Source organism: Amphibalanus amphitrite, unplaced genomic scaffold, assembly GCF_019059575.1.
Source record: "Amphibalanus amphitrite isolate SeventyFive unplaced genomic scaffold, NRLGWU_Aamphi_draft 000134F_arrow, whole genome shotgun sequence".
Classification (NCBI taxonomy): Eukaryota; Metazoa; Arthropoda; class Thecostraca; order Balanomorpha; family Balanidae; genus Amphibalanus; species Amphibalanus amphitrite.
Genome location: NW_024881629.1, coordinates 754668 through 777707, shown reverse-complemented (window position 1 = coordinate 777707; position 23040 = coordinate 754668). Strand labels below are relative to the sequence as shown.

At 52.4% G+C, this 23040-nt stretch overlaps 1 protein-coding gene across 2 annotated transcripts in view; it reads right to left on the bottom strand.

Annotated features, from left to right (window-relative positions):
* Nucleotides 1–23040, bottom strand: part of LOC122382153 (E3 ubiquitin-protein ligase UBR5-like) — a 37660-nt gene that overhangs the window by 8970 nt on the left and 5650 nt on the right. The window contains exons 6-15 of one of the 2 annotated variants that reach the window (XM_043367112.1): nucleotides 21936–22233; nucleotides 21326–21507; nucleotides 20880–21018; nucleotides 20478–20607; nucleotides 19061–20247; nucleotides 18674–18796; nucleotides 18271–18432; nucleotides 17593–17844; nucleotides 11294–11514; nucleotides 10142–10294 (exon numbers count right to left, since the gene is read on the bottom strand). In XM_043367112.1, the coding sequence (XP_043223047.1) occupies nucleotides 10142–10294; nucleotides 11294–11514; nucleotides 17593–17844; nucleotides 18271–18432; nucleotides 18674–18796; nucleotides 19061–20247; nucleotides 20478–20607; nucleotides 20880–21018; nucleotides 21326–21507; nucleotides 21936–22233 (2847 nt within the window). The remainder of the gene's footprint in view (nucleotides 1–10141; nucleotides 10295–11293; nucleotides 11515–17592; nucleotides 17845–18270; nucleotides 18433–18673; nucleotides 18797–19060; nucleotides 20248–20477; nucleotides 20608–20879; nucleotides 21019–21325; nucleotides 21508–21935; nucleotides 22234–23040) is intronic. The other variant, XM_043367113.1, reaches the window with a different exon arrangement.

Genomic DNA, 23040 nt, shown 5'->3' with positions numbered 1-23040 from the left:
GTCACCAGGGTGACAGGTCAGTACCCATGGATTCTAGCCACGACATTTCAATGTAACGGAAGTTAGCAGGGATTCAGCAGGGGTTCAGCAGGGATTCAGCAGGGATCGACGGCCCCTACGATTTCGCTGAATTTTGGTGGAGAGGTGCAGAATGGTGTCCTCTATCGAAAATCCTAGTGCCAAAATGCGGGGAATCCATCAGGGGGGCCACAAATCCCAAAAAACAGTATGCCCTCAGGGCACAATCGACGAACTTTGGAAACCCTACTTCTAGCCGTCAAAACAGCTAAAAATGCACGTCATTCGAAAGAGGACAAAATTTTACGTGCAACGGTACCAAATTTAGGGGGCTAGCGCCCCCCTGAACCGAACAAAACAGCTTCAAATATATGGGCCCGGGAGTATGCCCTCGGGGCATAAATAAACGTTTTCAACAATTTCAGGCCTATAACATCGACAAAATCCAGCAATATGCACATCATTGGAAAGAGCGTAATTTCCCAAACAAAAAACCCAAGTAACATTTTTCGATGGGGCCCACCTGGGGCCCACGGGACCCAATTGAAATTTGGGGCCCAATGGGGCGGCCCCTACGATTTTCTTCAAAATTTGCACAGACACTCTCCTGGGCCCCCTCTTCAATCTGGCTGAAGAAACCTACCGGGGAATCCAAAGGAAGGGGCCCAAAGAGGGCCCCAAAGAGGCCCTTTCTAAGTATTGCCCCTAATTTCGCGACCAACCCCGGCAATATGCACATCATTGGAAAGAGCGTAATTTCCCAAACAAAAAACCCAAGTAACATTTTTTGATGGGGCCCACCTGGGGCCCACGGGACCCAATTGAAATTTGGGGCCCAATGGGGCGGCCCCTACGATTTTCTTCAAAATTTGCACAGACACTCTCCTGGCCCCCCTCTTCAATCTGGCTGAAGAAACCTACCGGGGAATCCAAAGGAAGGGGCCCAAAGAGGGCCCCAAAGAGGCCCTTTCTAAGTATTGCCCCTAATTTCGCGACCGACCCCGGCAATATGCACATCATTGGAAAGAGCGTAATTTCCCAAACAAAAAACCCAAGTAACATTTTTCGATGGGGCCCACCTGGGGCCCACGGGACCCAATTGAAATTTGGGGCCCAATGGGGCGGCCCCTACGATTTTCTTCAAAATTTGCACAGACACTCTCCTGGGCCCCCTCTTCAATCTGGCTGAAGAAACCTACCGGGGAATCCAAAGGAAGGGGCCCAAAGAGGGCCCCAAAGAGGCCCTTTCTAAGTATTGCCCCTAATTTCGCGACCAACCCCGGCAATATGCACATTATTGGAAAGAGCGTTATTTCCCAAACAAAAAACCCAAGTAACATTTTTCGATGGGGCCCACCTGGGGCCCACGGGACCCAATTGAAATTTGGGGCCCAATGGGGTGGCCCCTACGATTTTCTTCAAAATTTGCACAGACACTCTCCTGGGCCCCCTCTTCAATCTGGCTGAAGAAACCTACCGGGGAATCCAAAGGAAGGGGCCCAAAGAGGGCCCCAAAGAGGCCCTTTCTAAGTATTGCCCCTAATTTCGCGACCAACCCCGGCAATATGCACATCATTGGAAAGAGCGTAATTTCCCAAACAAAAAACCCAAGTAACATTTTTCGATGGGGCCCACCTGGGGCCCACGGGACCCAATTGAAATTTGGGGCCCAATGGGGCGGCCCCTACGATTTTCTTCAAAATTTGCACAGACACTCTTCTGGGCCCCCTCTTCAATCTGGCTGAAGAAACCTACCGGGGAATCCAAAGAAAGGGGCCCAAAGAGGGCCCCAAAGAGGCCCTTTCTAAGTATTGCCCCTAATTTCGCGACCGACCCCGGCAATATGCACATCATTGGAAAGAGCGTAATTTCCCAAACAAAAAACCCAAGTAACATTTTTCGATGGGGCCCACCTGGGGCCCACGGGATCCAATTGAAATTTGGGGCCCAATGGGGCGGCCCCTACGATTTTCTTCAAAATTTGCACAGACACTCTCCTGGGCCCCCTCTTCAATCTGGCTGAAGAAACCTACCGGGGAATCCAAAGGAAGGGGCCCAAAGAGGGCCCCAAAGAGGCCCTTTCTAAGTATTGCCCCTATTTTCGCGACCAACCCCGGCAATATGCACATCATTGGAAAGAGCGTAATTTCCCAAACAAAAAACCCAAGTAACATTTTTCGATGGGGCCCACCTGGGGCCCACGGGACCCAATTGAAATTTGGGGCCCAATGGGGCGGCCCCTACGATTTTCTTCAAAATTTGCACAGACACTCTCCTGGGCCCCCTCTTCAATCTGGCTGAAGAAACCTACCGGGGAATCCAAAGGAAGGGGCCCAAAGAGGGCCCCAAAGAGGCCCTTTCTAAGTATTGCCCCTAATTTCGCGACCGATCCCGGCAATATGCACATCATTGGAAAGAGCGTAATTTCCCAAACAAAAAACCCAAGTAACATTTTTCGATGGGGCCCACCTGGGGCCCACGGGACCCAATTGAAATTTGGGGCCCAATGGGGCGGCCCCTACGATTTTCTTCAAAATTTGCACAGACACTCTCCTGGGCCCCCTCTTCAATCTGGCTGAAGAAACCTACCGGGGAATCCAAAGGAAGGGGCCCAAAGAGGGCCCCAAAGAGGCCCTTTCTAAGTATCGCCCCTAATTTCGCGACCAACCCCGGCAATATGCACATCATTGGAAAGAGCGTAATTTCCCAAACAAAAAAACCCAAGTAACATTTTTCGATGGGGCCCTCCTGGGGCCCACGGGACCCAATTGAAATTTGGGGCCCAATGGGGCGGCCCCTACGATTTTCTTCAAAATTTGCACAGACACTCTCCTGGGCCCCCTCTTCAATCTGGCTGAAGAAATCTACCGGGGAATCCAAAGGAAGGGGCCCAAAGAGGGCCCCAAAGAGGCCCTTTCTAAGTATTGCCCCTAATTTCGCGACCGACCCCGGCAATATGCACATCATTGGAAAGAGCGTAATTTCCCAAACAAAAAACCCAAGTAACATTTTTCGATGGGGCCCACCTGGGGCCCACGGGACCCAATTGAAATTTGGGGCCCAATGGGGCGGCCCCTACGATTTTCTTCAAAATTTGTACAGACACTCTCCTGGGCCCCCTCTTCAATCTGGCTGAAGAAACCTACCGGGGAATCCAAAGGAAGGGGCCCAAAGAGGGCCCCAAAGAGGCCCTTTCTAAGTATTGCCCCTAATTTCGCGACCGACCCCGGCAATATGCACATCATTGGAAAGAGCGTAATTTCCCAAACAAAAAACCCAAGTAACATTTTTTGATGGGGCCCACCTGGGGCCCACGGGACCCAATTGAAATTTGGGGCCCAATGGGGCGGCCCCTACGATTTTCTTCAAAATTTGCACAGACACTCTCCTGGGCCCCCTCTTCAATCTGGCTGAAGAAACCTACCGGGGAATCCAAAGGAAGGGGCCCAAAGAGGGCCCCAAAGAGGCCCTTTCTAAGTATTGCCCCTAATTTCGCGACCGACCCCGGCAATATGCACATCATTGGAAAGAACGTAATTTCCCAAACAAAAAACCCAAGTAACATTTTTCGATGGGGCCCACCTGGGGCCCACGGGACCCAATTGAAATTTGGGGCCCAATGGGGCGGCCCCTACGATTTTCTTCAAAATTTGCACAGACACTCTCCTGGGCCCCCTCTTCAATCTGGCTGAAGAAACCTACCGGGGAATCTAAAGGAAGGGGCCCAAAGAGGGCCCCAAAGAGGCCCTTTCTAAGTATTGCCCCTAATTTCGCGACCAACCCCGGCAATATGCACATCATTGGAAAGAGCGTAATTTCCCAAACAAAAAACCCAAGTAACATTTTTCGATGGGGCCCACCTGGGGCCCATGGGACCCAATTGAAATTTGGGGCCCAATGGGGCGGCCCCTACGATTTTCTTCAAAATTTGCACAGACACTCTCCTGGGCCCCCTCTTCAATCTGGCTGAAGAAACCTACCGGGGAATCCAAAGGAAGGGGCCCAAAGAGGGCCCCAAAGAGGCCCTTTCTAAGTATCGCCCCTAATTTCGCGACCAACCCCGGCAATATGCACATCATTGGAAAGAGCGTAATTTCCCAAACAAAAAACCCAAGTAACATTTTTCGATGGGGCCCTCCTGGGGCCCACGGGACCCAATTGAAATTTGGGGCCCAATGGGGCGGCCCCTACGATTTTCTTCAAAATTTGCACAGACACTCTCCTGGGCCCCCTCTTCAATCTGGCTGAAGAAACCTACCGGGGAATCCAAAGGAAGGGGCCCAAAGAGGGCCCCAAAGAGGCCCTTTCTAAGTATTGCCCCTAATTTCGCGACCGACCCCGGCAATATGCACATCATTGGAAAGAGCGTAATTTCCCAAACAAAAAACCCAAGTAACATTTTTCGATGGGGCCCACCTGGGGCCCACGGGACCCAATTGAAATTTGGGGCCCAATGGGGCGGCCCCTACGATTTTCTTCAAAATTTGTACAGACACTCTCCTGGGCCCCCTCTTCAATCTGGCTGAAGAAACCTACCGGGGAATCCAAAGGAAGGGGCCCAAAGAGGGCCCCAAAGAGGCCCTTTCTAAGTATTGCCCCTAATTTCGCGACCGACCCCGGCAATATGCACATCATTGGAAAGAGCGTAATTTCCCAAACAAAAAACCCAAGTAACATTTTTTGATGGGGCCCACCTGGGGCCCACGGGACCCAATTGAAATTTGGGGCCCAATGGGGCGGCCCCTACGATTTTCTTCAAAATTTGCACAGACACTCTCCTGGGCCCCCTCTTCAATCTGGCTGAAGAAACCTACCGGGGAATCCAAAGGAAGGGGCCCAAAGAGGGCCCCAAAGAGGCCCTTTCTAAGTATTGCCCCTAATTTCGCGACCGACCCCGGCAATATGCACATCATTGGAAAGAACGTAATTTCCCAAACAAAAAACCCAAGTAACATTTTTCGATGGGGCCCACCTGGGGCCCACGGGACCCAATTGAAATTTGGGGCCCAATGGGGCGGCCCCTACGATTTTCTTCAAAATTTGCACAGACACTCTCCTGGGCCCCCTCTTCAATCTGGCTGAAGAAACCTACCGGGGAATCCAAAGGAAGGGGCCCAAAGAGGGCCCCAAAGAGGCCCTTTCTAAGTATTGCCCCTAATTTCGCGACCAACCCCGGCAATATGCACATCATTGGAAAGAGCGTAATTTCCCAAACAAAAAACCCAAGTAACATTTTTTGATGGGGCCCACCTGGGGCCCACGGGACCCAATTGAAATTTGGGGCCCAATGGGGCGGCCCCTACGATTTTCTTCAAAATATGCACAGACACTCTCCTGGGCCCCCTCTTCAATCTGGCTGAAGAAACCTACCGGGGAATCCAAAGGAAGGGGCCCAAAGAGGGCCCCAAAGAGGCCCTTTCTAAGTATTGACCCTAATTTCGCGATCGACCCCGGCAATATGCACATCATTGGAAAGAACGTAATTTCCCAAACAAAAAACCCAAGTAACATTTTTCGATGGGGCCCACCTGGGGCCCACGGGACCCAATTGAAATTTGGGGCCCAATGGGGCGGCCCCTACGATTTTCTTCAAAATTTGCACAGACACTCTCCTGGGCCCCCTCTTCAATCTGGCTGAAGAAACCTACCGGGGAATCCAAAGGAAGGGGCCCAAAGAGGGCCCCAAAGAGGCCCTTTCTAAGTATTGACCCTAATTTCGCGATAGACCCCGGCAATATGCACATCATTGGAAAGAGCGTAATTTCCCAAACAAAAAACCCAAGTAACATTTTTCGATGGGGCCCACCTGGGGCCCACGGGACCCAATTGAAATTTGGGGCCCAATGGGGCGGCCCCTACGATTTTCTTCAAAATTTGCACAGACACTCTCCTGGGCCCCCTCTTCAATCTGGCTGAAGAAACCTACCGGGGAATCCAAAGGAAGGGGCCCAAAGAGGGCCCCAAAGAGGCCCTTTCTAAGTATCGCCCCTAATTTCGCGACCAACCCCGGCAATATGCACATCATTGGAAAGAGCGTAATTTCCCAAACAAAAAACCCAAGTAACATTTTTCGATGGGGCCCTCCTGGGGCTCACGGGACCCAATTGAAATTTGGGGCCCAATGGGGCGGCCCCTACGATTTTCTTCAAAATTTGCACAGACACTCTCCTGGGCCCCCTCTTCAATCTGGCTGAAGAAACCTACCGGGGAATCCAAAGGAAGGGGCCCAAAGAGGGCCCCAAAGAGGCCCTTTCTAAGTATTGCCCCTAATTTCGCGACCGACCCCGGCAATATGCACATCATTGGAAAGAGCGTAATTTCCCAAACAAAAAACCCAAGTAACATTTTTCGATGGGGCCCACCTGGGGCCCACGGGACCCAATTGAAATTTGGGGCCCAATGGGGCGGCCCCTACGATTTTCTTCAAAATTTGCACAGACACTCTCCTGGGCCCCCTCTTCAATCTGGCTGAAGAAACCTACCGGGGAATCCAAAGGAAGGGGCCCAAAGAGGGCCCCAAAGAGGCCCTTTCTAAGTATTGACCCTAATTTCGCGATCGACCCCGGCAATATGCACATCATTGGAAAGAACGTAATTTCCCAAACAAAAAACCCAAGTAACATTTTTCGATGGGGCCCACCTGGGGCCCACGGGACCCAATTGAAATTTGGGGCCCAATGGGGCGGCCCCTACGATTTTCTTCAAAATTTGCACAGACACTCTCCTGGGCCCCCTCTTCAATCTGGCTGAAGAAACCTACCGGGGAATCCAAAGGAAGGGGCCCAAAGAGGGCCCCAAAGAGGCCCTTTCTAAGTATTGACCCTAATTTCGCGACCAACCCCGGCAATATGCACATCATTGGAAAGAGCGTAATTTCCCAAACAAAAAACCCAAGTAACATTTTTCGATGGGGCCCACCTGGGGCCCACGGGACCCAATTGAAATTTGGGGCCCAATGGGGCGGCCCCTACGATTTTCTTCAAAATTTGCACAGACACTCTCCTGGGCCCCCTCTTCAATCTGGCTGAAGAAACCTACCGGGGAATCCAAAGGAAGGGGCCCAAAGAGGGCCCCAAAGAGGCCCTTTCTAAGTATTGACCCTAATTTCGCGACCGACCCCGGCAATATACACATCATTGGAAAGAGCGTAATTTCCCAAACAAAAAACCCAAGTATCATTTTTCGATGGGGCCCACCTGGGGCCCACGGGACCCAATTGAAATTTGGGGCCCAATGGGGCGGCCCCTACGATTTTCTTCAAAATTTGCACAGACACTCTCCTGGGCCCCCTCTTCAATCTGGCTGAAGAAACCTACCGGGGAATCCAAAGGAAGGGGCCCAAAGAGGGCCCCAAAGAGGCCCTTTCTAAGGATTGCCCCTAATTTCGCGACCAACCCCGGCAATATGCACATCATTGGAAAGAGCGTAATTTCCCAAACAAAAAACCCAAGTAACATTTTTCGATGGGGCCCACCTGGGGCCCACGGGACCCAATTGAAATTTGGGGCCCAATGGGGCGGCCCCTACGATTTTCTTCAAAATTTGCACAGACACTCTCCTGGGCCCCTCTTCCTCCCCCAAAGAGGGAAAGGGCCTCTTTGGGGCCCTCTTTGGGCCCCTTCCTTTGGATTCCCCGGTAGGTTTCTTCAGCCAGATTGAAGAGGGGGCCCAGGAGAGTGTCTGTGCAAATTTTGAAGAAAATCGTAGGGGCCGCCCCATTGGGCCCCAAATTTCAATTGGGTCCCGTGGGCCCCAGGTGGGCCCCATCGAAAAATGTTACTTGGGTTTTTTGTTTGGGAAATTACGCTCTTTCCAATGATGTGCATATTGCCGGGGTCGGTCGCGAAATTAGGGGCAATACTTAGAAAGGGCCTCTTTGGGGCCCTCTTTGGGCCCCTTCCTTTGGATTCCCCGGTAGGTTTCTTCAGCCAGATTGAAGAGGGGGCCCAGGAGAGTGTCTGTGCATATTTTGAAGAAAATCGTAGGGGCCGCCCCATTGGGCCCCAAATTTCAATTGGGTCCCGTGGGCCCCAGGTGGGCCCCATCAAAAAATGTTACTTGGGTTTTTTGTTTGGGAAATTACGCTCTTTCCAATGATGTGCATATTGCCGGGGTTGGTCGCGAAATTAGGGGCAATACTTAGAAAGGGCCTCTTTGGGGCCCTCTTTGGGCCCCTTCCTTTGGATTCCCCGGTAGGTTTCTTCAGCCAGATTGAAGAGGGGGCCCAGGAGAGTGTCTGTGCAAATTTTGAAGAAAATCGTAGGGGCCGCCCCATTGGGCCCCAAATTTCAATTGGGTCCCGTGGGCCCCAGGTGGGCCCCATCGAAAAATGTTACTTGGGTTTTTTGTTTGGGAAATTACGTTCTTTCCAATGATGTGCATATTGCCGGGGTCGGTCGCGAAATTAGGGGCAATACTTAGAAAGGGCCTCTTTGGGGCCCTCTTTGGGGCCCTTCCTTTGGATTCCCCGGTAGGTTTCTTCAGCCAGATTGAAGAGGGGGCCCAGGAGAGTGTCTGTGCAAATTTTGAAGAAAATCGTAGGGGCCGCCCCATTGGGCCCCAAATTTCAATTGGGTCCCGTGGGCCCCAGGTGGGCCCCATAAAAAAAATGTTACTTGGGTTTTTTGTTTGGGAAATTACGCTCTTTCCAATGATGTGCATATTGCCGGGGTCGGTCGCGAAATTAGGGGCAATACTTAGAAAGGGCCTCTTTGGGGCCCTCTTTGGGCCCCTTCCTTTGGATTCCCCGGTAGGTTTCTTCAGCCAGATTGAAGAGGGGGCCCAGGAGAGTGTCTGTACAAATTTTGAAGAAAATCGTAGGGGCCGCCCCATTGGGCCCCAAATTTCAATTGGGTCCCGTGGGCCCCAGGTGGGCCCCATCGAAAAATGTTACTTGGGTTTTTTGTTTGGGAAATTACGCTCTTTCCAATGATGTGCATATTGCCGGGGTCGGTCGCGAAATTAGGGGCAATACTTAGAAAGGGCCTCTTTGGGGCCCTCTTTGGGCCCCTTCCTTTGGATTCCCCGGTAGGTTTCTTCAGCCAGATTGAAGAGGGGGCCCAGGAGAGTGTCTGTGCAAATTTTGAAGAAAATCGTAGGGGCCGCCCCATTGGGCCCCAAATTTCAATTGGGTCCCGTGGGCCCCAGGTGGGCCCCATCGAAAAATGTTACTTGGGTTTTTTGTTTGGGAAATTACGCTCTTTCCAATGATGTGCATATTGCTGGATTTTGTCGATGTTATAGGCCTGAAATTGTTGAAAACGTTTATTTATGCCCCGAGGGCATACTCCCGGGCCCATATATTTGAAGCTGTTTTGTTCGGTTCAGGGGGGCGCTAGCCCCCTAAATTTGGTACCGTTGCACGTAAAATTTTGTCCTCTTTCGAATGACGTGCATTTTTAGCTGTTTTGACGGCTAGAAGTAGGGTTTCCAAAGTTCGTCGATTGTGCCCTGAGGGCATACTGTTTTTTGGGATTTGTGGCCCCCCTGATGGATTCCCCGCATTTTGGCACTAGGATTTTCGATAGAGGACACCATTCTGCACCTCTCCACCAAAATTCAGCGAAATCGTAGGGGCCGTCGATCCCTGCTGAATCCCTGCTGAACCCCTGCTGAATCCCTGCTAACTTCCGTTACATGACATTTCACTATGTCTACTTAAATAAAGACCCGAGGCCGAGCGAAACAACGTAACAGCGTAGCAGCCGCTGCCAGCTTCTCACACAATAGTGTAAGCACGATCCACAGAAACAGAGCGACAATCGATGAACAGTCAACACAACGGGCGTATTCAAGCATTGTGCTAGTGGAGTAGGTCAGTCCGCCGATACCCTGCGGCGCCTTACACCAGTCAACACAGACATTGCAGTGCGACCGCCCCACAAAGGCCAAGGCAACGTTCCCTCTAACCTAGTCCGACTACAAACCTCCGTCCTTTCACCACCCCCTCACACCAGCCCGCTCTGGACCCCTAGACGCAACATCTCTCCCCATTCCAGCCCATGTCTCTCATCTCCACACCAACGTCCATCTCTCCTCGCTCAAACTACTTTTCCCCACACCTCCCAACACCCTCTCTCCCATCCTCTCCAACCCCTCTCCCCACCATCATCTCGTTACTAACCTGGTTGACGTGCTCGGCTCCTGTCCAGGTGAAGCTGCACGTGTCGTTACAGCAGAGCACGTACATGGGGTTGTCGTCGGCCGAGCTGCCCGCCGGGTAGATCATCGACTGCAGCGTCTGCTGACAGCCCTCGGCGTCGCCGGGATGCAGCTCCTGAAGGGGGGGGGGGGAGAGATTGGTAGAGTGAGACACAACCAGTACACAGAAATGGCTAGCCATTCGGTGTCCTAGACGTGTAGTGAAATGGATTGGGATTCATTCTATATAACAGCCCTCACCGTTAATAAATATACGTATGTATTGAGAGAAAACATGTTAGAGAAACGCCTCGACTGAGATATTGCCGACATTGGCGATCATATGAAAAGCTTGTAAAACGAACGCAGCAATGACTCATGCGGAACAAGAATCAAGAATCAAGAATCAAGGTTGTTTGGGCTCTGGAAGAAGACGTCGAGGTCTATGTTGTAGCCCATTTCTTTTTTGAATCACACGTTTTCTACATCAGTTTGATTTCTCTTGGGTCAGTCTTGTCTGCCTGCCCGATGTTTGTCGTATCTTGACTTAAATTGGTTAGATGTTTTTGCCATCTTGATGTGAGAGCTTAACAAATTCCATTTATTTATAACTCTTTGTGAGAAAAATATTCCTCTCTTCAACGTCCGGTGGTGGGGCTTGTACAGTTTGAGGTAATATCGCTCTGTTCGGTTTCTAACGTTAAATAATTGGGTGAGGTCACACTCGTGGAGCTGATGGAGGATTTTGTGGGTCTCAAGTAAGTCTCCCCGTTCTCTTCTCTCTTCTAGGGTGGTAAGCTTAAGCTGTCTCAGCCGCTCTGGATAATCTAACCCTTGCATTTCCACAACTCTTCTGGTAGCTGCTCTTTGAACTGTTTCAATCTTCTTGATATTATATTTCTGATATGGAGACCACACTTGGGGACAGAATTCAATGTGAGGGCGAACAAATGTTTTGTATGTGAGATTAAACATTGCCGGCCTCAGCTTTTCAAAGGTTCTCCTTACCATACCCCAACTGGAACAAATCAGGATTGCATACAGGCTATCAGATACCGACATCCCCACATGAAATCACACATCCTAAAGAAATCCGCTCTCTCTCTGTCGCGTCTGTCGTGCGTCCCCCACCTACCTTGGCGATCCTCTGTGCGGTGTCGAGCAGCTGGATGGCGGCGCGGTAGGCGCGGCCGCACACCGCCTGCATGAACGGCGTGTAGCCCTGCACATCCCGGCCACAGAGCAGCTCGCGCAGGTAGGGCGCCAGCGCCGGGCACTCGCAGATGCGCCAGAGCGCCTTGTGCGCGTTCGCCTTCCGCTCGCCTGGGTCGGTGAGGATCGTCGGCATACTGGGACCTGCGGCAGTGAAAGGGAGGGAGAGTAAGAAACTGAGCTGTGCCCGGTCCATTTATTAGTACAAGCAATTATGCTAACGCAATGACGACTTTATCACGGAGCGCTGTGACTGTTTCTGGTTTAACTTCAGCGAAGCCTCACTAATGTGAAAGCCAGCATTAATTCTGCTTTTTTTAAGAAAAAATCGTCTAGAATTGAAAAGCGTCGTAAGCAGTTCGCAAAAGAAAATAAAACAATAATCACCAAGCAGAAGCGATGAACTTGTACCTTGTTATTATCAAATTACATACCCAATAAAAGTAAGAAGTTGCACATTACATTGAGCCTCAATGGGCTGTAGGAAGAATAAGTCAGACTTAAAACCATGAGATAAGTGTCTAGATACATAGCATACCTATAAACAGATCTGATCACGATAATGTCGGAAGCTGGAACTGCACAGTAAGCAATTTAAAGTGTAGAGGTGCCACGGCTGTTAGAGCTGCGCTCGCCTATCGCCGCCTTTGAGCAGAGTGGAAACTGTTTGGCGCTCTAGCAGTACGTACTGTGTCACTGACCCAATGAACTGCAAACTGAATGGGTCTCGGCAGCTGTTAGTTTACCAATATAACGCCGAACAGTAGGGTTTCGCTCAGTTTCGTCTGACGTAACGCACCCCCTAAGCCCGGACGCCAGCTTTATAAGCCGAGCAGTGACTCTTGAAAACCAGGACAGTCCTACCACGGCTCTAGTTGGTACGGAACCTTTGCCAGCGACCATGACTCTCCCCTGGACTGGGGCGTCTGTCGTCCTTGTGCTGCTGCTATGGAGCGGCGAACCCGCCATTGCAGAGGAGCTGGACGGCTCCGGGGACGGCTGTGACTGCGACAACATGGCCGAACAGATGGCACAGGTGGAGGTCAGCCTCACCGAGCAAGTGAAGACCAGCGAAAGGGAAAACACAAAACAGTCACGCCAAATATCTCAACTCTTCAGGGCAACGAAGAACAACCGACACTCAGATGACCGGATTGCAATGCGCGTCAACAAGCTCGAGGCTGAGGCGGGGCGGGTCGAGAGACTGGAACGGCGGCTCGAAACTCTGATCTCCCAGGTGGGACAAAACGTGCAGATGGAGGACAGCGACGACACAGGAACTCGGCAGGTTCGCTCGGCGTCGTTTGGAGCCAGCCGAGGACGGGGCTCCAAAAAAACTTCCGGCCGCACGCAGGATTGGACCTGGGGATAGTAGGCAAGATGTCGGATCTACCGCTGGACCCGTGAGCACGGAAAATAGCATAACACCCAGCGACGCTCCAACTGATACACGGATGTCGAACTTGATTGCCGGAACCAGCCGCCTCACCTCGATACAGAGGTGGACAGGCATTGAGCGGATGTCGCGCTGACTTCACTGTAGCTGCCTTGTATTTATCGTTGATACTAATCTCTTTCACTCAGTGTGTGTAGACGGACTTGCAGATATTTTACTGCAGTTCGATTTGCCTGGCTCTTGAATATACCATGTTCTGTATCTTTTGCCTTATTCTGTTCTGACAGGCTAGCTCCAGATTTTAGCTTGGGAAAATATTTATGAGCGCCTTTCATGGATTAATTCCAAAGTAGCTATATGTTGGGCGTGTGTACGCTTGGGCAAGTAGTCGCAACTGTAGCTCCGCTAATAAATGATAAACATCTACAGTGGATCTATCAGTGACGAAAATTAAAGGTGAAAATCACGGTCAACAGTCAGAATTATCACGTAACCAGTTGACACATGAGTCATGTAATAATACTGCCGCATGTTACATATAGCACCAAAACCACAAAAACCTGCAAAAACAATTAGCAATTCCTGGGCAGTGGTCAGGGGGGAGTTTTCCACGATAGTGAATACGTGGGCTACATGGGGCAATCGCGAACTTCTTGACTACTCCACTACACGATATATACATACAAGCAGCATGCCATTTTCTCAAAAGGAAACGAGTCGAAGAATACATGAAAAGTAAATGGTGTGTGATGTCGACCAAAAAATAATTCGGAGACTCCGCGTTAAATGAAAAAAAAATCGACAGCGAAAAACCGCCTCCGGCGTGCGTAGTCAATAGCGGAAACGCCCGAGCACATCAGCACCATTCGACATGTGAACTTACGACTATAATAACTAGCTACACGTCTTTACACTAAAACCACGATAGCTTTTTTTTCCTTTCCATGGCGACTGTCCAATCGTGAAAGATCGAAGCGTCCGGGTAGAAGGTATATACGCGCCCGGCAACTTAGCCCCTTGGCTATGTAATGACAAGGGGCAAGAGACATTCAAAATGTCATAAAAGCATTTGAATAGCTGCACACGAGCAGTCTTTGGTTGTCAAAATCCAGATTGCCAGAGGTCATCAAATGGCAATTTTGAGCATCCTGATATCTATGAGCAAATCATCTAATAAATATCTAAGGATTGGGCCACTGTGGTGATAAATAATGTGCATCCATTTTAAAAACAGACCAAAGCTGAAAGTGGTTTCTTTTGGTGTTGGTAGTTTGGATAAAGAAAATATCCAATCAACTGTATCAAATCTATCTATTGGAAAATAGACCATGCGATGGATGCGATTTTAAGGTCATGGTCATCTCCGGGACCTAGGATGATCTTCAGCGTCTTGACGCATTTTTCTGTCTAGCTGTTAGTGCAGGATTTACGAAGAAGGTAGTGCGAAAGACTCACTACCCTAAATTAGCACAGACGCTTCACCTTTCAGACGACTCATTCACTAAGCTCACTACTGATTCTCACAAGTTTCAGTGAATTTTCCGTTCGACAAGCCGTAGCGGTCGGCGCACTGCAGACATGACCTTGGCATTTTCAGAGTTGACGCAACGCCATAAATGGTGTGTACTGTGTATTTTGGGCGAGTACACACAAAATACACGCCATCATCCTTACTTATTCATCAATGCAAGTTTTATGTAGTTCTCTACCGTGGATGCACTTCCCTTCACTTAAAAGGCAGTTCGCTTGATATTTGATACTTCATCTGATAGCTAAGTCAAATATCGAACTAATGACAAAATGCATGCTAAATATTGCACATCTGCGTGAGTTCGACGAGAGAAACTTTGCAAGGTTATCTGCGACGCCTTCGCTACTTTTCGCTGGTTTTCGTTGCAATCCTTGCGACACTTGTACTGGAAACGACGGGAACACAACAGCCCCATCACTGAACCAGTGATTGTAAGAAAATAGCGCATACGGGCGAGGGTTTATCAAATCAGTTAAATTCTCGCAATCGCTCATTATTACAAAGTAGGAGAGTCTACTCGGCGAGGTTCTGCTTTAGCCGAGACAGCAAGTTGGAGGAGTAGCCTCATCGCGGAGGAAAGTTGTTTGACTTGACAAAGCCAAATTACATTTAGGCCAATAGGACCGGGAGCAAACAGCTATGTAAGGTTGAATACTGGTTGTTGTTTCGGAAAAGGGCAAGTAACTACAAACGTATCAGGCTAAATTTATAAATAAGCTAAAATTTATAAACATGCTAAATTTATAAACATGCTAAATTCATGTATATGCTAAATCTATTTCCGAGATGGGAAATGCAATCCTTAACCACATGATGAATCATACCGTGGCGAATCATGCCCAGTATTATCACATACATTTCGGAGCCGGAGCCGGCAGCTTGGACGACTTTCCCGACGACTCCGATTCCCGGCTCGTTGTCACTACTTCGGGCAACTCCCACACCAGCTCCGATTCGGAAGCCTTGCAAGGACTATTAGACGATATGCCAGGAGCGAGCACGGGCATAAAAGGCAAGAGCATCTTAGAAATGGACCCCTGAAGCATACTTATGAGCCAGCGTTTGATTCGCTCAGCTCTGGGTCATGAGTCCGCCAAAACTATAGGGTGAAAATACACAAACGCTGGCAATATGGTCCTTGACCCAGCTGTAGTAGGCACCCGATGAAGGTCACTGTCACAAGGTGAGTTGTTCAGCAAACCATTGTTCCTCCAAGACACAGCAGAGGCTGGAAGGCTGTGGACGGCACAACGGGCGACGGAACCAGAAACCGAGTGAACAAATGAACCCACACCAATGGCAGTTTACCAAATACGTGGTAAGAACACGGCAGTTTCAATAAGACTTTAATTTCAGAGTGCCTTGTTCAACAGGAATGGATATCGACTATATAAGCCGCGCAGCTACTCTGGTTGAGCAGAACAGTCCTGACACGGCTCTAGTTGGTACGGTACATTTGCCAGCGACCATGAATCTCCCTTGGACTGGGGCGCCTGTCGTCCTTCTGCTGCTGCTATGGAGCGGCGCACCGGCCATTGCAGAGGAGCTGGAGGGTTCCGGAGACGGCTGTGACTGCGACAACATGGCCGAACAGATTGCACAAGTGGAGGCCAGCCTCTCCGAGCAGCTGAAAGCTAACGACGAACGAGACAGCCGGCAGTCAGACCAGATCTCTGAGCTGTTCAAGGAGATGAAGAAGAACGGAGATTCGATCTGCCAGCTGTCTGAACAGGTGACTCAACTTGCAACTCAGATGGAAAGTAGCGACGACGTGCAAAAACTGCAGGAGCAAGTCAAAAAGCTGTCTGATGATATCAAAGACGCTAACGAGAAAAACGATAATCTGAATCTGGAGATGGAGAAGCTCGCTAGCCAGCTAACCAATATATCCGAGCGGCTGAACAGCTCGGAGAGTAAGGCCGAAGACACGAACGCGCCCCATTGGCCGCCCCGCGACTGCAGCGACCTACCGGAGGGCACCTTTAGCGGCGTCTATATGCTGTACGCGGGCGGCCCGCCGGTTAGCACCTACTGCGACACGAACTCGACCGGCGGCGCCTGGACCGTCATCCAGCGGCGAGACGACATCAAGCCCCGAGAAAACTTCTATCGCCGCTGGCGCCACTACAAGAGCGGCTTCGGCGACCCCATGGGAGAGCTCTGGCTGGGACTGGATCACATCAGTACCCTCACCTCGCAGCCCGACCGGCCGTTCGAGCTGCGGGTCGACCTGGAGGACTGGGAGGGCGCGCGCTACCACTCCATCTACAGCAAGTTCAGCGTCTCGGACGAGGCCGACGGCTACCGGCTGACAGTTGAAGGTTACTCGGGTGACGCCGGCGACAGTCTGAGTGCCCACTCGGGCCTGCGGTTCTCTACACGCGACCGCGACCAGGACGACTGGCTGTACGGCAGCTGCGCGCGCACCCGGCGCAGCGGCTGGTGGTTCCGCGACTGCGGCCCGGCCAACCTCAACGGGCGCTACGTGACCAGTCAGCGCAAACAGAACAAATACAGCCTCAGCTGGGACACGTCCCGCGGCCACCAAATCCCGCTCCGCACGGTCACCATGAAAATCCGACCGGCTCCCGGGACAGAAGAGTGAGCTCAAGGTCCAGCCCGCCACACCGGTATACTGACAGACGGGAGATCTGGTCGCTCCGAAACCCGCTATGAGCCGAGGAGTCAAACTCAGAAACCTGTCGTTCATCCTACAGACAACGAGGTGTATTTATTTAGTTGGGCACTTAGTATTTAATTGCAACGGGACAGACGCAACACTGTAGTAGGGCACTCGGTATTTAATAAAATCACAATTCAAAATGATGCTTTTTATCGATATCGTATCGGTGATATGCTAACACTACAAATGGTGTGCCCATGCTTGTGGTGAATTACTGCATTTATTTGCATAAACAGCTTGAACGACCGGTCAAACGACTGAGGCTTTCCCCGACCTACTAAGCTGTAACTTGAGGTGTGGAGGAATTTCCGACCCGCGCAGACCGGTCTCTCTGTTCAGCTATGAGCTCCGACCCCGACTGAAGTGAGCTCCGAACAGGACAGACCGATCAGTTTGTACGGAGCCCCTGAACCCGATCAGAACTTACCGACCTGTTTGGAAATTGGATGTGGGCGCGGCGGTGACGGTCACACCCTGCGGATGTGTTTGAAATGTGAGCCCGAACTTACTGATTTACTTAGAGATTAGCCCGACCTTACCGATCTGTTTGGATGTGGACGCAGTGGTACGGTCCCATCTAACCGATGTGTCGGGACGTGATCCCCGCCTTACCGATCTGTTTGGATGTGGACGCAGCGGTGACGGCGCCGCCGGGTCCGCCGCCGGCAGGCTCCTCGTCCCCGCTGTTGGGCTCGATGGGCTCCGGCGGCCAGGGCAGGTCGGCGGCCGTGACGGCCCGGCCCAGCTGTGGAAACTCCTCGCTGTACACCTCCTCTCGCTCCAGAGCGGCCTGGTCGTGCTGGTCGGCTCCGGCACTGCCGGCCACCAGCAGACCGCCCTGGCCCGACACGGCACCTGGCACACCGGCACCGGCAGATTAAAACGGTCAGAAGTTACCGAGAGAGGGCACCGGCGCCGACAGAGGGCACGGTCAGAAGCTGCCGCGGCCGAGAGAGGTGTGAAGGAAGGGGCACCTGGCACACCGGCGCCGATAGAGAACCGGTCAAAGGGTACCGAATACAAGGACAGAAGCAAATATGCCACGTCCTCACAAACATGACCACACATTAGGCATCAAATTGCTTGATTATACACAATGGTATTATACATAAACATGTACGCCCCTTGGTATTATACACAAACATGAATGCACTAGAAGACCGGTCAGTTGGGTCAGGGGCCAGAATGGCCACCGGCCGGTCAGTCGGGTCACTCGCGCCGGGTTGGTCAACGGTCTATCAGTAGGGGGGTGGCCACTGGCCACCGGTAACCGCCGGGTCAGGAACTCACTGATGCTGCGGACAATGGATGAGCGGCGGATGAAGTCGCGGATCGTCTGACTGCGGCTGGCAGAGTAGGACTCGAACGAGGGCTCGTAGTTGACTACGCTCGAGCCGCCGCCGCCGCCGCCACCGCCTCCGGCGCCGCTCGAGCTGCCGCCCGAACCGCCGTCTGGGGAAACAGAAGTCGTTTGTCTAATACCGAACGAGACTGGAAAAGTTGCGAGACAAAATACTGCAGTATTTTCCCAACTGGAGGTCATGCAACTGCCACAGGCCTCTCACAAACCACTGGATATTGATTACGAATTTACCGTTTACATAACTTTAACCCCTCCCATAAATCCAAACACCAAGGCCCGTCCCTCCAGCAGAGCCCACCCTTCGCCGACCGCCCAGCCGCTCGCACTCACCCTGTCCATTCTCCTTGTTGGTCGTCGGGAAGCACATGGACACGCAGGCGTGAATGATGTTGCGGTTGCCGTCGCAGCGCTCAGAGATGAGCTGCTGGATCGTCGTCTGAGTCACTGCTGATTCTGCGGTGAGGAGAAAGACACACCCGTTAGCCCGTTACCGGGTAGAGGCTGAAACCGACACGGTCTGTGTGTGTCATAGGTATTGGACTGTGTGTGGCCAAAATGGTGTGAGATTGACAGTCATTGTTCATTATTGTACGATAACCAATTTGCCATTATTCAACGTTTTACAGCTAAAAAAAAAAACGTAATAAGCCTAACCTAACACGCAATCAAACACCCACTGTACCAATGCAGATCGACTGACGGCTGCTGCCCACTCACTTGTGTCTTGGGTCAGGCTGTGCAGCAGCTGGGTGACCGCGTCCAGATCGCAGCGCAGGATCTTGGGCATCAGGATCTGCGACTCCACGACCAGCACCGCCAGCGCCACGCTGGTCTTCTGGTGGGGCGCCACGAACGGCAGGTGGTGGCTGCCCAGGGCCAGGCAGCGCAGCGGCATCAGGTCGAACGTGAGCGGGTCGCGGATCGACGTCTCCAGGCACGTCTTGTTGAGCGGGTAGACGGTCGAGTTGCCGTCCAGCAGCAGCGTCACCTGCTCGGCTTCGCCGGTGGTCTTGAGCGCAATGGCGCTCGGCTGCCGGCCGCAGAAGATGTCCGACTCGGTGGGCAGCACGCATTCCGAGTCTGGCTTGGAGCTAACCAGGCTGTAGACGTTGTAGCTCAGCTTGCCGCCGCTAGAGACGATGCAGTGCAGGCCCTTGCCGTCCACGGCGTACGTCAGCACCTGGACAGAGCTGGGCAGGGCGATCTTCTTGGGCAGCTTCTGGAAGCACTCTGGGACGCGCGGCGGCGAGCCGGGTTTGATGACCATCAGCTCGTCCTTGCGGCAGAGTCGGGACTCGTTCAGCATTACCAGCGGGTCGTCGGTGGCCGGCGCCTCCCGGCCCTGGCAGAAGTACACCACCGCGTACGGACCGTCGATCTTGAGCACCTTGCCGTACGGGATGTTCTTGCTCTCCTCGATGAAGATGACGTCGGCCAGGCTCCACTCCTCCTCGTCTCGACGCTCGGCGCTGTTCTTGGGCGCCGAGCGGCGCGCGCGCTTGACAGCCGGCCCGCCGGTGGAAGCCGCCGAGCCGCTGGCGTCCGAGCAGGTCGAGCTGGCCGGGCTGGGCGGCGGCGGCATGTCGTTCCGGTCGGCCGCCTCCTTGGTCTTCAGCTGACCCTCGCGCAGCGGCGCCGGCTTGCGCGGGTCGGCCGGCGGCAGCAGGATCTTGAAGCGGCAGACGTCGGTGAGGTTCCAGGCGGCCTGCAGTAGCTGTCCGACGCGCGGCGCGCCGCCGATCGTCGTGTAGCCGACGGCACCGGCGTGGTAGAAGGGCGCGTTACGCATGCAGACTGTGGCGCCCACCTGTACCTCTCCGGTGGCCGCCGACGGCCGGTGTCTCTTACACTTGAGTCGGTACTTCTCCCAGAGTCGCTTCCGCTGACCGAACGGCAGCACACCCCTGAAACACGGCAGAAGAGGACAGCGTTAGACAGTACACCAGGCAGCCCGTGTACAGAAACGTTTATTGGGTTTGTAGCCTCTTTGGACATAGCTTAGCTAATTTGTTGGCTAGTGTCTAGCCGCGTCTACCTTTCTCGCATACAGCGGACACTTTACGCTCAACGTAGCCACTGCGCTGGCCGCCGTTCTCTCCAGAAGTAGGCCCGCCTTTTTCCTTTCGCCACTCACCACCAGTACATGGTGCCCGACTCGAGCTGGACGCAGGTGTACAGCGAGCACGTCTGTAGCTGCCGTACACGATCAGCCACCAGCTCGGAGAACGCGTGCGCCGGGTGCTCCAGCTTCGTGGCCGCCGTAGCTGCAGGGCAGGTCAGACGAGTCGGTTAGGATACAGCGGGTCCATTGGTTAAATGGACTAATGATGCAGTTTAGCCTCGAGAAACCGACATGACATTCATCACATGACACTAAACACATGACACCACAAGCATGAGTGATAATCGAAGCCCGGGATCTGCATCATAACGATCATGTATCAGCTGCTGTTCAGTCCCATCCGACCAAACAGGCCACAGCGGTGGCGTGTATGTCCCTGAGGCGTGTATGTCACCACTCCCCATTCCCACTCACCTATGGTGTCGTCCACCCAGCTGGCCACGCGGCCCGACTCTGTGGCCACCGAGGCGCGCACCGTCGACGCCGAGATGTGTGTGATGGCCTCGTTCAGCAGGCCCAGACACGACACCTTCGGGTGGTGGATGTCCGGGTTCTGTACGGGTTAATAGAGGGGGCAGAGTCAGTGAGGCGGGTGATAATGATAAGTCACGATGCCAAATTGATGATGGTTATAGATTCGCAAATCAATAAAGCAGAATGTGTTCAAACGGCTGTATGTAGTGACAATTGAGCATGTTCAAATATCACACAAGTATCATTTACCATCAAAGAAGCGCAGGCTGTGTACCAGACAAAGCACATTCAAAATAAGTGTCTTTATCAGTGTCCTGCTGTCCTTCAATAACCTCCCACTTGGCTCCCTGCCCCCCCCCCCCCCCACTCCATCTCGCGTGGCGCACCTCCGGGTGTCGGTAGGCCTCCATCTCGGTCCAACGCCACTGGTACAGCTGACCAGTGACGGTCACCGCCGCCAGCTCCGAGTGCAGCGCCGCGATGTGCGCAAACTTCACCGGAGCCGGCAGGTACTCGAGCTCGTCGGAGAGCCACAGCGGGCTCGGCTGACTCGCCTCCTTCTTCTTGCCTGAGATGGCACGGCACGGAACGCGTCAGTGGGTCAGTTACATTTAGGCGGATCGTGCAGGTAGTGCGACAGAGAAAAATGACCTGTTTAAGCGACTGAAGGGCGCCGAGTATAGCTGTGCATAGGGTCGGATGTCGAATGATTAGCGCACATTATCACGGATACAAACATACAATCGAGCTTAATGATGCATATCTTCTCACGGAAGGTACCTAATATTCCTTGCTTCATCTTTCATTCCCTCCCCTCCCCTTCATAACTTGGCAGTTGGCACCCCATCAAGTAGCCCCAATCTAAATGTCTCGAACTTCCCTCCTAGTATCGTCCAATTATCTTCTTTTATTCTCATTTGCATCGGTTTTCTGTCCTCCCTGAAGCCCCTCCGTTCCACCTAACCCTCCCTCCTCCACCAGTGACAGTACCCTCACCATCAGTGTCCTTCTCGAGCAGGGTATCCCGCAGGGCGTTCTCGATCATCCAGCGCCGGGACGGGTTGGGCGGCACGGCGCCGCCGGCGCGCCGCTCTCGGTACGGGAACACCGTGTCGCGCTCGTCACGGTCTCCGCGCGGCGCGGCGCGCGAGCTGCCCGAACGGCGCACCGACGTGCTGTAGCTGCCGAACATGTCCTCGCTGAACATGGTGTCGGCGTCGATGATGACGGACGGGTGGTCGGCGTGGATGCCGGCGTCCAGCAGCGACATCAGGTCGTCCGGCACATAAGAGTCCTGGCGACGGTGAAGGTGGTGAGTTTGGAAGTTGGCACAATGCACAGTGGGGATTTTTCCGACCTAGCACGTCTTTATTCGTAGAGGGCAAACCAGGGGTAGTATTGTAGCCAGATTGTGCACAGATGTTGGCTGGTGTGTTCTGATGAGAATGTTACCTGTAAATGTGCATAATCAACATAGTATAGGGGTTCAATTGGACCCCCGGCTCAGCCGTTTGGCCACTGATCAAGCTAGAGCTTCGCGGAAAAATCAAGCGTGCTGCCTATGACGAGATGAGGCCGAATATATCCAATTTCAAAGTCCAAGGTCATTAGTTGACTTTTTAAGTCAGTTTAATGACCCAACTAAAGTTGGGAAATCGAGACCTCTTGAAACTTCGTAAAGTTAGGGTGTTACGGGGTATTTTGGGGTGCTGATCACGAATTTCATGTTAGTTTTGATCACAGACGATGCCTTTATGCATTTAGGCCAGGTCGGGTCAGGTCAGGTCAGATCAACCAGTAGGCGTCGTGCCGGCCATCCATAGGTGTCACCTACTACTGACAGCTTCGTAACATGGTACGAAGGCACCAGAACTACTTCATAAATATTCAAATGGTTGCTTAATTCGAAATCAGCACCAAAAACTACCCTAGAAACAAGTAAAACTCGAAAAAGTGAACCAAGGTCATCAAAGGTCAATGACCTTGACTTGACCTTCACGTGACCTTGACACCCACCATAATGCATGGCACCAACATCATTTCACATATTTGAACGTTTGAAACCACAAAAAGACTGGAAACCGCGGATAATATGAGCTGG